Below are 13434 nucleotides of genomic sequence, written 5' to 3'. Positions count from 1 at the left end.
AGAACAAATGACTGCTGAAGGGGGCGGCGGATATTTGCTCCGACCTAGCTCCGGGACGGGTCCGATACTTGGCAGTGTTGTAACATCGTTACAGTGGGGACGTTAAATAGTTATACATTTTCGACGCCGATATGCTCGCCACAAACTCCTAATTACCATGCAACATCAATAATCGCGTTTGCCCAAATTTGATGGCAAATGGCGCCAAGTTACTAGTATTTTTGTCGACCAAGTGTTGGCTTCCAGTCCAGAGGATGCGTCTCTTCCGTTGCAGTCTCATCCTGTTTCCAAATCTTGATCGACTTGTCTGACTCGCCAGTGATAAGACGAAGACCCGATGCATCGAATGTAGAGCACATGACTCCGGCTTCTGCTTCAAGAGAACCAGGTTGGGCAATACTCTCAGTGTGCTGGAAGCGATGACCAGTCTTCCAGTCGTAGAAGGAGACTTCGCCGTTGTCGCTACCGGCGAACATCATGTTGTTTTCGTTAACCGAAAGCGTATTGATGATGCTGTTTACGGGGGAGAAGTTCTGCATGAAGTCTCCGTTGGGACATAGCCACTGTTTCGCGGATTGTGCAGAACCAGAGGCGAAGGTAAATTCTGTGGGATGTATGGCAAGAGCGCGGACAGACTTTTTGTGGTGAGTCAATACAGTTCGGGTCTTTCCTGCCACAAGGTCCCACAGCCGGATTGTGCTGTCCATGCTTCCGGATATTACTTGTGGCTCAGCTTCTTGACACTGGATTGACGAAATTGTTCCTTTGTGACCACCGAGGACGTGGATATTGCTGCGTGAGCGCATGTCCCATACACGTACTACGCCATCTCGTCCTCCTGTGCACAACACATCCACTGTCGGGTGAAGCGAAAGCGAGTAGACTCCGCTCAGATGGCCGTGGTAATGTCGAATTACCTTGTTGGTTTCGAGGTCCCAGCATTTGACCATCTTATCTTCTCCGCAGGAGAAAAGATAGGGGTGTCTTGGGCTTACTGCAAGGCCTCTGACTGCCGAGATGTGCCCCGTTAGGGTGATTTTCAACCGGCCGCTCGCAAGGTCCCAGAGCTTGATGGTGCGGTCTGCTGCGCCAGTAGCAAACCACTCGTTCCCAGGCTCCATGGCCACCGATCGCACCTATACCAAGTTAGTCCTTGTTATTCCTGTAGGCAATTGAAATATACTCACCCATCCCATGTGTCCGCTAATGACTGTCTTGATTTTCCAAGGAGCATGCCACTCAGGCTTCGCTTGCCTAACCACGTCCTTCCTGACCAGCGAACTGGATGTCTGATCTCTGTTTGGTGTAGGCCCTTGTGCGTTGGGGGCAGCGCCCTTTCCTCCAGCTCGTACTGCCAGCTGCATTGATTGCGCATCCCGCGCCTTATCAGCCTTTTCTGAGACTCCCTCAATCATCTTCTGCATCTTAGGATCAGAGGCCTTCTCCTCGGCGTTCTGCGCCTTGATCTTCTTGCGGCGCTCTGCTGCTGTGGATGCAGCGCTGGCCATCTTGGCCGCGAGAGCAGGTGGAAGTTCGCGGACGTGTTCGTATTCATTGCGAATGCGCGATGCGACGCCTGCTTGGTCGGCGGCGGTCGAAGGGGCCGGCGATGTGGGGTGTATGGAGAAGCTGCCGTTGGATGCATGATCTAATGCGGCGGATGAAGCAAATTCGGCGGCAAATATCTCCCGCGTCCGCTTCGAGGACATTCTTACGAGCTGCTCTGCCGTGCTGGGAGGTCGCGAAGCTGCCGTGTCGGCCATGACTGCGTTTGTCTGTTGGAGGATTTGATGGGTACAATGCAGAGCCACAGATACAGCGACTTAGGCGATGGGGATAGCGAGTATCAATAGAGAAAGCTCACGTATGGAGGCGTTTGGCTGTTATGCGAGGCCAACAGTTCGTCATGAACTTGGGAATCGCGACCGCCGACGGAAGTTTCACTAGCGCGCCTGGCTGGACTGAACCGAGCCAAGACCGAAGTAGATCTTATCTCATCTAATCTTTGTCGAACCTGGACAGCGTTGCTCACGCTTGATCTCGCAACTTCGGTTCCAACACTTGATGACATTTGTCCTTTCTATTATCCTGGGTTGTTCAAAAATCATGAGATGAATTTGCAAAAAACGAAGATTAATGCGTTGATGTCACGTCTTCGACTATATTCTCCTTGCTCTACGACATGCAGTACTGAAGAAGACTAGAGAACCTCTATCCAAATTCTGGCCAGCCAAGCAACTTATGTGTTGGAGATTATGAAACATTACTACATGTAGTGCTATATTTTTTGTTGAAACCTGATTTCTAGTGAGTCAAGTCCTCCCCACCTTGGGGTTCTATCAACAGCCCCTCTTGTTAGGATCAGTCGATTGCGTACATACACTGTGCTCATATCATACGATAGAACCCTCTTCCGACAATCTTTTTTATAAAATCAAAACATAAAACCCTCGAAAATTTAGGCCGAAAATGAGAAGTTGGCGTGTCTTCAATCATTTGTGATGGCCGAGACTTGTCGCTTGGTGCCAAAACTGGACAAGATGAAGGCTGAGTCCTCACATTATTGCAAGCTGGATAAAGATCATCGCTACATTTCACAGGCATGGTCTCTTGGGACTTGGTACGGGACTCGTCATCATGTGGTCCAGCAGACCGCTGCGCTTCGAAAGCTCGCATGAATGTGTATGCATATGCACATGTTTCCAGAGCGCGCAGGGATACGATTTAGAGTGCCACACACCTACCGCCGTCCAATCCTGCAACCCTGCGGCAAACATTGGGTAAACGGTGAACTCGCCTGTTGACATGCTGCTAGTTAACTCGATGCGCACTGTATAATGACCATTCGGTGTGTTGTCGCCGCGGGACTAGCTTTCAGAGACACTACGGCAGCTTTCAGCTGAGTCGCAAGGGCCTTCTCCATTGTCATAGTCTCAGGGACAAGGCTTGTTTCCCCAGATCTTCCAGGTTCTCCGCTTTACCGCTCCATTTTCCAAGGCGTCATGCTGGAAAGCAGCTGGACAGTGCCAGCACAAGCACATGCTGCCGAGGAACTTGAAGCCTCGCGCCGACCGAGCTATCAGATCTTTCCGTACAAGGAAGCTGCCTCCGCATGAGAATGACGCAGGAGCATACTACAAGGCTCGCTATTTAATGATCACGTTGCATCCGGCCTTGTGGTTGAGGACGGCGCCGCAAACCGAGTAGCGGCCCATTGATGCTTCTGAAGGAATATACTGTAGACTTGGAAAAACCAATGTGGCAAACCGGCGCAGGTACAACAGCAACAGAGGTGCTAGGCTCACGCCACTTAACCAACTCATCCGAAATTCTTCGACATGCGGGCTAGAGTATCGGACGCTCGGATGGCGCATGCCGATAGGTGGTGGGCCAGGTTTCTCAGCCATTTCCAAACGGCTTTAGCCAGAAAAGGATGGACATGGGCTGTCCCGGACGATTGACCAAGAATGGGCATTCGGGCTTGCGGGGCTGCGCCTGCGAATTCTGTTATTGTGTGTCGCATCTGCCGGCCCCCTACCAATGATCTTGTCGGTTTCGAAGGCTTGGTCCGCGAATGTTCTTTATTTCGCGCATTAGAGGTCGCCCCAAGCCAGGCATGGTTTGATGTGACGTTTGCACAAACACGCGCAGATGCCAATGCTGCCCCGGATTTCTATTGGCGCTAGTCCGTGCCACTGCCGCACCAATTCCAAGCCCCGGCCAACAGCCTGTAGTTGTCTTCACCCCAAAGGACCAGCCAGCCGCTCCAACATGCTTTTAGCCCCTGACCAGGCCACTAACAACAATGCTGTAACCCCTTGGTTACCCAATGACGTCCACCCGTCGCGTCCTCGGATCGTCGCTTGGCTCAACACAATACTACACACCTTGCTCGGGTGCTCGCCAGCAAGCACATGCCTCGAGGTCTAGGGGCTGACGCGGCAATGCGTTCCCTTCCAGTCGTCTGGAATTTCGGTCTGCTGCTGATCGTATCCTACCCGGTGCCTCTTCCTACCCTCATTAGATTTCGCCGTCTGTAGTCCCGTGCATGCAGCCGCAACTAATGCTCTAGTCTGGGGTATAGCCAGCTAGCGTTGCCAGATCGAGTCATATCTCCAGCATTCTTTCGATGATCTGGATGGGGGCAATTTTTCATATGTGACAAAGAGTAATGTGTGGAGCTAGAGCCTACTGATGTGCCAACAGGTTCCCTTGTTTGGACATGGGGCGCCTCACTACCCACTGCCATATAAAGAGTCTTTGATAACCTCCTCCAATGCTCATCGTGATCCTACTGTCTTTATAAACGCACTGTCAATCTTGAACAAATCCGTCGCTACTTCAACTTCAAACAACAGCCAAAATGAAGACCTTCACCATCGCCTCCATCGTCGCCTTGGCCTCTGTCGCCAGCGCTCAGCTCGACAACATCCCTCAGTGCGCTGTATGTCCATACTATGCAATGCCTCATTCAACGTACGCTTACTCACAATACTCAGCTTTCCTGCTTCATCGGTCCTCTCACCAGTGACGGCTGCGCGAACCTGACCGACTTTGCCTGCCACTGCAAGAAGGGTGACACGCTCCTTGCCCAGGTCCAGCCCTGCGTGCAGAAGGGCTGTGAGGCTGCCGACCAGGCAAAGGCTATTGCCGCCGTCGAGTCCACCTGCCAGGCTGCTGGTGTTCCCATCACCATCCCCGACACCGGCGCCCCTGCTCAGAGCAGCGCCCCTGCCGCCTCTGCCTCTCCCTCTGCTGCTCCAGCACCATCGTCTGCTGCGTCCGCGGCTTCTTCAGTTGCCTCAGCCGCCTCCTCAGTCATCTCATCCATTGTGGCATCCGGCACTCCAGTGCCCATGCCCACCCCCATCTCTACCGGTACTCCATCTATGACACCCTCCGGCTCTCCCTCTGCCTCTGGCGCTCCTACTTCTTCCGTCTCTCAGTTCACTGGTGCTGCTGCCCAGGCCACCCAGGCCGTCGGTATCATCGGTGCCGCCGCCCTTGCCATGCTCGCTTTGTAAATTACTACCATGTCTTCTCTGTATTGACATTTTGATATGAAACCGGGCTGTTATGGATACGGATGGAAATGGTAATGAAGGTGTCATGGTACGACGATGGGATGTAGTTTGGGTTTGCTTTGTTTGTATATCACCAAATCAGAAAAAGTGAATAATTCAGATACCACTTAATGTCTACGCATATCTTCTTGTCCTTTCATTTTTCGCGTGTTGTGATTCCTTTTTCTGTTTTTGAATAGTATCGTCCAAGTATTTCCATGACTGCTGTGAGTTGGGTTGTTCGGTCGTATGCGTTGTCCTGCTTCCCCCCCTTTTTTTTAATTGGCAGCAATTAATGTAATCTTTTCAAAAACACGCACAGTGTACATTATTTTCTTTTTCTCGTTCAAGATAACATAGCACCGACTTTGTAGGTCCTGCTAACTAGCTTCAGACGCTGACATAATGTTTCGAGCACGTGATAAATCTCACCGTACAGAGCGTAGGGATGTGTTAGGTATCTAGAAAAAGTAATCAATTCATGAATGCGATGAATTCATCATGGAAAACTCTTTCCATCAAAAGTCGTATATTTCATGATTGATTTAACGAAACAACGTACACAGTCACCTTGTCCTGAAGTAGAAGATATGATGATGAGCACAGAGTAGTTGTCCTCCAGTGACCAACCAATACTCCAGCGAGACATACTGACCAAAAAAATCACTAGAAAACTTGAGATGGTGTCAAGTCTGGTATAAAGACTGACCCTGGTGAATACGGTATACGCCGGATCGACGTCAGTGGCCTAAGCTCCGAAGTGGGCTGTCCAGAACACCAAGCCTCCCGCATCTTCGGTCACCGCACCCAAGATGCCGAACCGGGCGCCGCCAGCACGAGTATGGCCACTGTGAAGCGCAGAGACTTTATTCTTGCTGCCGTCGCAATATTCGTCGCCTGGGGTTATCTGACTCACTGGCAGCCCAAGCTGCACTACCTCCCCTACGCCTTCGTCACCGGAGCACTTGCGACGCTCGCACTGCTGGCATGGCTCACCTTCACCACCGCCTGGGACAGGGACCTACGACGCGGCGGAAATGTCGACTATGGGCCGCGCCATGTTGCCTTTGTGGCGCCGGACAAGTGGAAGGCTGAGAGGGAGGCTCTGGACAAGAGGAACATGTACATGATGGAACCGCTATACCCCGCGTCCTATATGATATCAGACAGCCTCGATGTCCTGATCGGCCTGATACTGCGCGATTTCGTAAAAAGCTGGTATGGGAGTATCAGCAAGAGCCCGACATTCGTACACGAGGTCGACAAGGCAGTGCGTGCAGCCATGGGCGAGATACGGGAACGCATACTGGCAGTAGATATGGTCGAGATGGTCGTGTCGCGCATAATTCCTCTCATCACTGACCACCTGAAAGCGTCGTACGAGGCCGAGCGTGTGGTTCGAGGGCGCAAGCTGTCGCGCAATATCACAGATTCAGAGGAGCTTGATCTTGCCATCGCAGCCAAATACAAAGAGGGTCGGTTGCACCCTGCTGCGTCTTTGGCATATTCAAACACCAAACCAATACAGCAGCAACACTTGAGGAGCATAGTCACGCGACTCCTACCAAAGATCATGCCTGCCAATATGTCCACAAGCCCGGCTGTCAATGTACTCATCAAAGAGATTGTGGCTTGTGCAGTCCTGTCGCCCGTGATGCACATGCTTGCTGACCCCGATACATGGAATCAGCTCATGGAGGGCTATGTAAGATTACTTCTCATCTAGCATTAAACATGCTAATAACTCTAGGGCCGGACTTTGCTGCAAGAAAGAAAGACGGTACGCAAAGTACGAGCTGCCCTCGACGAACACGCCCCGCCTGCACAAAAGACAACCAAAAACGCGCAGTTCCCTAAACTCTTGCCTAGCGATAACGAACGGAAATTCGAAAGGTTCATGCGAGCAATACAGCAAACAAACACGCTTGCAGATGCTAGGCGTTTTCGTAGTGAGATCGCAAGCCAGCTACGTAAAGATTCGATGATTGAAGGTCAAGACCCCGTCTATTTGCGTCGTCTTGAGTCGGCACGTCATGTGCTCGATACAAAGGTCGCGACGCTTAGTGCTGGTGGATCGGTTCGTGCAAAAGTCACAGCCCAGGAAGCCCCAAAGCACAAGCGTTCGTCCTCCAAGTTCGCCAATGCATCTTTGCGCGAAGTGCTGTATGACGCGTCAGGTCTTTCGTGCTTCATGGAATTCATGGATCAGACGGACCTCATGCGACTAGTGCAGTTCTGGCTTGTTGTAGATGGATTTCGTAACCCGTTGGAAGTAGAGACTGAGGAAAGCCAGGACTATGTTGGTACACTTCCCACGTGGACGGAGTCGGATCGCGCAGATCTGGCGCAGATCCACGAGGCATACTTGTCTAAGCCTGAACTCAAGATTCTCCCGGAAGCCCGCCGAGCGGTTGCAGAATTTCTCAAGGCTGGGCGGAAAGCGACGCCCCAACAATATCACAATGCACGGCGTTCCTTATTGCAAGCGCAAACGGCAGCATACGAACAGCTACAAGAGCCTTATTTTCGACGGTTCAAGAAATCAAACCTGTACTACAAGTGGCTGGCCATGGACGAAGCAGCGAATACCGACAACAGTGCCGGAAAGGCGAGAAGCATGACGCAACCTATCGAGGCCTCATCTTCAGTGACACCCTCAGTGTCTCGGACGCATTCAAGACAAAATAGTTCGTTGTATGCACCACAAGGAGATCTGCGTCGGGCAGTTGCATCCTCTTCAGATCTGAAAAGTCAAGCATCAGCCAATATCATCGAGCCACCTGCACGACGCTCCTTGGACGTAGCGCCATCTACGTTGAAGCGAGCACCTCTGTTTGGCGATGACTATGACTCTGATCCCCTTGCACATTCCACTGCAAGCTTGAATTCCGACTTTGGCTATGAGCGAACTGGTGGAAATGATGCAAAGGTTGTGGATGCCATGCAGGCTGCTCTGACTGACATCATGGATGAGCCAGAGGGGTCCATTTTCTATGAGCCGGGTCTAAAATCACCCGTGGATAATGACTCAATGCGTGGCTCTCTTGATCTACCTCGGGCGTTGTCACCTAATCCGCAAGGAAAAGAGAGTCTCAAGCCGAGCATAGCATCGCTCGGCCTAGTTGGAGAACCCAGGACCCGTGGCGTATTCAACGACGATCTGTTTGGTGACGAGCAGAAATTCTTAGAAGATGAAGTCGATGACCCAATATCGAGCGAAAAGGCGGATGACGAAGAGATACACGAAGCTGCGCCGGGAGATCTGGGGTTAGCGGAGGCGATTGATGCTCTTACAGCCGATATCGAGCGTTTGGTGACACAAGAGTCTATTGTCGATTCGCTGACATCAAAGGCCGAGTTGACCAACAATGCCGCCGAGCTTAGAATCTTGCGCAAGTCCAAAGCTAGCTTACAGCGAGAGATTCAGCGAAAAGAACTCCAACGGCAGCAGTACATTGTGCAGGAAAGTGACAACAGTTTGTACGGGCGTGCAAATGTGTTCATACAATCAATCATGGTGGGCACAGAAGAGGACGGCAAGGACTATGCCATGTACGTTATTGAAGTCCGACGACGCGCGGGCGACCAAATGCCTGCAGCAACTTGGGTCGTCTCGCGCCGGTACAGCGAGTTCCACGAACTGAACAAAAGGCTTCGTGCAAAGTTTCCCCAAGTTCGGAACCTAGAGTTTCCACGCCGCCAGATGATACTCAAGCTTCAAAAGGACTCATTGCACAAACGACGAGTTGGTCTGGAAAAGTACCTGCGAGAGCTCCTGCTTATCCCAGCAGTGTGCCGCAGCCGTGAATTTCGAGCATTCCTCTCTCAAGCTGCGATTAGTCCTGCCGAAGCGCTTAAGAATCAAGATCCAAACTCGAATGATTTCGTGACCCGCATCTACAACTCCGTCGCAGACGGCATGGAAGAATTTCTCGGCAATATCCCCGTCCTCGACCAACTCTCCGTAGCAGGCCAAAACCTCATCTCTGCAGCCACCACGCAGCTCGCCCACACCAACGGCGCGACCGCCCAACCCACAAGCCTCGCCTCCTCCGGCGTCCTCGTAGCCGGCGAGCCCAATCCTGACGCTGAGGCGGAAGCCGAACTCCTCGCCTTCGAAAACAAAGAACTCGAGCCCTTCGTCAAACCAATCTGCGACCTCTTCCTCGAAACCTTTGAGCTCAACCGCGAAAATAACTGGCTCCGTGGCCGCGCTGTAGTCGTCGTCCTGCACCAGCTCCTCGGCGGCACCATCGAGCGCAAAGTCCGCGAGTCCTTTGGCAACCTCCTTTCCGAAATGAACATAGCTCAGTACATTGATGCGCTCAAAGATAGCATGTGGCCCGATGGCCGCATGAAGGCTGGTGTGGAGCGAACGACGCAGGACAAGGAGCGGAGTAGGAAGGCGGCGAGTGATGTGCTTAGTACGCTTATACCCGAGTTGGCGAGTAGTGTCGTTGGGAGACAGAATGCGCAGTTGGCGGCGAAGAAGTTGGAGGGGACGGTTAATAATGGGCGGTTGAAGTAAGTTTTTTTTCTCCTCCTTTCTCTCTTTAAAGATGTGAGATGGTTTGGATAAATGCTAATGATGCTTGTAGCACCCATCTTGTTTTCACGCTACTAGACGAAATTCTACATGTCTTGTTTCCGGATGTTTATACGAAGTAATGTATATAGATGTGTGTGATAGGGGAATGAAGGTGTATTGCATCACTGGCGTTTAAGCAAGGGTGGATTCAATTTGCTTGAGCTTGGATTCAAGCATCGTATGACAACGTTTGGGCGTTAGAGACATATTGACAATTGACTGTGTTCCATTCGTATAAAAGCCTGCGTGTCTCAAGCCTCGCTCGTCCATTATACCATATACATAACAGATACCCCGAAACATTCTCACTCTGAACTTCCCACCCCCATAACACCTCTACCAAACCACTCACTAATAACCGCAAACCCATCTCTACCCCTCTTAAGTGCATCCTGGAACAAATCATGGCGTTCCGCACTCTCGACCTGCGCACGCCGAATCGCCTTGATGGTCGCATTGTTCGAGCTGCAGATCGGACATTCGACCTCTGCATCATGCACATCCTCATCCGTGCTCAGACAACTCTGGTGGTAGCTATGTTTGCACAAGAAGTGGACAACGGGTAACTCCAAGCTCTTCATGCAGACCTGGCAGCGCGAGTTCTGGAAGACAGCGGGTTTGGTGTTGAGGGCCTCGAGTTCTGCTTTCTTGGCGGACGTGTCGGAGCGGAAAGTTTCGATGTTGCGGCGGTTAGCTGCGATTTCGGCGCGCTCGCGTTCGATGGTTGTGCTGAGGTATGTTTTTATCATGCCCATTGTTGCAACGCCGTTGGTGGAAAGGGTCTGGATGACTTGGAGGGGCGCCATGAGGCCGTCTTCGTCGATCTTTTTGAGGACCGAGTCGAGTTCGTCGCCTGCTTCGGCGAGGATGGTGGGCGAGGAGGTGAAGTAGGCCAGTGCGGCTGGGTAGAGTGCGGGCTCTTCTGGGCCGTACTTTCGTAGGGCGCGAATGGCGCCTTGGGTGTCGTTGGCGGCGGTGTAGGAGCGGAAAATGTCAAAGTAGAGACCTTGCTGCTCGCGAACGAGGATCGCGCCGTCGCGGAAGCTGGAGAGGTGGGAAAGCAGTAACACATTTGATGTGTCTATGGGTATGTTCTTGCCTTCGACAAGCTTCTTGGCCTTGTTCTCCCACTCCTGTCGCTCGCCGTCTTTCTTCGACGATGCAGTATGTAGATACATCTCAAACAAAGTCGTGTAAAGATCGACCTTGTCGTCTTCGCGGAGATCCTCCGAGGCAATGCATGCTTCTAGGAACACTATGAACTCCTGGGGGTGGTCGACAAACGCTGAGAATGCAGTCCGTGGTTTCGGGACTTTATACTCAGGCGCGGGCTCGTCGGTCGTCGTCTCAACTATTTGGGCTTGGCTCATTGTGCCTTTTTGTTCGCCGTTAGGCGGTGATGCCAGCGCATTGGTGTTCATATAAGGCAGTGGGAGTAATGCAGCAAGGTTCTGCACAGCACTGGATGCAACACCGAGACCCATACTCATGCCTCCGCCAGATGAAGGCGCATTAGGTATGACGATAGCATCCTGCTTAGGCCGGAATTTTCCAGTATAGTAATCAATGAATAGCTGTGTGGTGTCCTTGGGCAAGTGCTGCAGTAGTACTGTAGCATACTTCATGAGATTGAAGTACGTCACTTCGGGTTCCAGCCGCCATATGTAAGCTAGAGCTTCTGCATACCGCTTCGAGTCCTCAATCAGAACATCGACAACGAGTTCGTGCTCCCCATGCTTTCGGGCAAGGAAAGCTGCTTGATCGTAATAACCTCCCTGTCGACACATCGAGATGGCCGTATCGAGATCAAACTTGAGATCGTCGGGTGACTTGATGAAGTTTTCGAGTTTCTCTACATCCTTAAGCTTTGCATAGCAGTTCAAGAGTAAAGTAGTGTGGTCGGATGTCGCCTTGTGGTGGTCGTGGAGCTCTTCTAGATACTCTATCAAGTTATGTATTCTCTGTGTGTCAAGAAACTAATCTGACTGTTAGCTATGAAATAATTGGACGACTGGCTTGTGTGTACCTTTCGGATGACCTGAGATGGCTCAGTATTATCAATGGCCTTGAGGTACTGCTGCATAGCAGTGTCATAATCTTGCTTCGAGTACAAGTAATCGCCGAACTTGCGAAGGATGATGTTCTGCTGGGAAGAGTCCAATCCTGCTTTCTGAGCCAGGTTGATGGCCAGAACATACAAGTTGCGCTGGTAGAGTATGTCAAGTTTCTGAGCAAAAGGTTTCTCATGATATCTGAAGATCTGGATATTGTTAGCTCTGAATACCGGTGCTCTTCACGTAACGTACCTTCCCATCGATTGTGAAGACAAAAAGGTCTCCCCATTCTGCGACAACGGCCTTCACTTGCGAGGTCAGCTGTTCCTGGTGAGCGATGAATCTCAATTCTGTATTGAGAAGCGTGAAGCTCGACGTGTTGAAGACATCATCGGCGGCGCCAACGCCAAAGGCTCGCAGAGGGTTGGACCGGGGCATCGCATTCGTCTTTGGAGGCGCAATGATAACGATATAGTCCTTGAACACAGAAATCATCTTTTTCTCGCCTTCGTATGTGTACGGCGGCCCACGTCCGTGTTGGCCATAGTAGTAAATAGCATCATTCCGTGCGACTACCACATCTCGAGACGATTTGTCCACGGCCATACAACCCACACCACAGCCATACTCGTCAAGAGATTTCGCAGGCTGTCCCTGACCCCTTCCGGATATTACGAGCGTCATGATGCGACCGGTAGTTGCAATGTACAAGGTTGTGATATTGCCTTCCCTAAACTCTATACCAGTAATGGGCTCTTCGGATTCGAACACGGTCCGTTGTCGCGCGCCGCGGTCGTGGATGAGGTCGCCGCGTACGACAGTGACAGCGCCATTTGCAAATCCAACTGCCAATTGAGACAGATCATCGAGCGCTGCAAAGGCGGATATGGGAAACTGCTTGCGCCCATTGTGTATGGTGAGGGTACTTTGGCATCGTGGAATGCCCGTTTTCTTCTCGAGCTTGTCCAAGGCCCAAACTTTCAGAACTGGCTCATCAGAAAGGTCTTCGGCTATGGTTACTAGGAGAGAGGTGCCCTCGATCTGCTTCATGTGGGTGATTGAGCCGGTATCATGGGCCTTGAAGGTGCGCACGACCTTGAAGGCCTCGGACACGATACGAACGACGCCATCTGCACCACCGAAGAAGATGCTCTCGGATCCGGATACTATGCATGTAATGTCTCCAATCTACGAGTTTTCATAAGACCATGTACGCGTGGAGGAGGTTGGCATCGTACCTCGGACAGGAAAGCGCCCTCGTCATCGGGGAGCTTGACTTGCGAGACATCGAAGAACCGGAACTGCCACTTCTCGCTCATTAGCACTGACATAAGGGGACATGAAGAGTGAATGGTTCTACACTGACCGGAGTGACTGCCATACTGCTATCGCTCCATTCTCGCCGCAGCCTGAATAGCAAGAGCTATCGTCACTCACGGCCCTAGCTGGGGAAGAGCGGCCCACCCGTCGACCGTGCGTGTCAGCCAATCACGGCCTTCCCAGGTCTGCATGGCTCAGCCTTTCTTGGCACCTGTCCTCTTGATTGTCCTGCTGCCTCACGCTCTCTCCTTTCCTCATCTCACCACCACACTCCCCACCTTACAAAACACCCACAGCATCTGCGCTTCATCTCCTACAAGCCCAGGTTTCAGCGCCGCACTCTCTCCTTTTGCGCAAGCCCGCTTTGATTCTTCGACTCGCGAGTTGACCATCCACGACGCGCCTGTCC

General features: G+C 51.8%; 4 protein-coding genes across 4 annotated transcripts; 2 read left to right on the top strand and 2 right to left on the bottom strand.

Moving 5' to 3' along the window:
• Positions 1-212: 212 nt before the first annotated feature.
• COCCADRAFT_28732 (uncharacterized protein) lies at positions 213-1763 on the bottom strand (the record flags this gene model as incomplete). The annotated part of the gene is made up of 2 exons (XM_007717129.1): positions 213-1136; positions 1188-1763. 2 exons carry the CDS (start codon positions 1761-1763, stop codon positions 213-215), a joined length of 1500 nt encoding a protein of 499 aa, XP_007715319.1.
• Positions 1764-4363: 2600 nt separating this feature from the next.
• Positions 4364-5024, top strand: COCCADRAFT_104096 (uncharacterized protein; the record flags this gene model as incomplete). The annotated part of the gene is made up of 2 exons (XM_007717136.1): positions 4364-4444; positions 4500-5024. The coding sequence occupies 2 exons, from the start codon at positions 4364-4366 to the stop codon at positions 5022-5024; spliced, it is 606 nt and encodes a 201-aa protein (XP_007715326.1).
• Positions 5025-5904: 880 nt separating this feature from the next.
• On the top strand, positions 5905-9731 carry COCCADRAFT_104107 (uncharacterized protein; the record flags this gene model as incomplete). The annotated part of the gene is made up of 3 exons (XM_007717135.1): positions 5905-6768; positions 6814-9587; positions 9662-9731. 3 exons carry the CDS (start codon positions 5905-5907, stop codon positions 9729-9731), a joined length of 3708 nt encoding a protein of 1235 aa, XP_007715325.1.
• Positions 9732-9956: 225 nt separating this feature from the next.
• Positions 9957-13036, bottom strand: COCCADRAFT_7577 (uncharacterized protein; the record flags this gene model as incomplete). The annotated part of the gene is made up of 4 exons (XM_007717120.1): positions 9957-11627; positions 11678-11911; positions 11958-12893; positions 12944-13036. The coding sequence occupies 4 exons, from the start codon at positions 13034-13036 to the stop codon at positions 9957-9959; spliced, it is 2934 nt and encodes a 977-aa protein (XP_007715310.1).
• Positions 13037-13434: the final 398 nt, after the last annotated feature.

The sequence above is a fragment of the Bipolaris zeicola genome, assembly GCF_000523435.1.
Source record: "Bipolaris zeicola 26-R-13 unplaced genomic scaffold scaffold_166, whole genome shotgun sequence".
Lineage (NCBI taxonomy): Eukaryota > Fungi > Ascomycota > Dothideomycetes > Pleosporales > Pleosporaceae > Bipolaris > Bipolaris zeicola.
The sequence above is the reverse complement of the archived record's forward strand: the minus strand, read 5'-3'. Positions and strand labels throughout refer to the sequence as shown.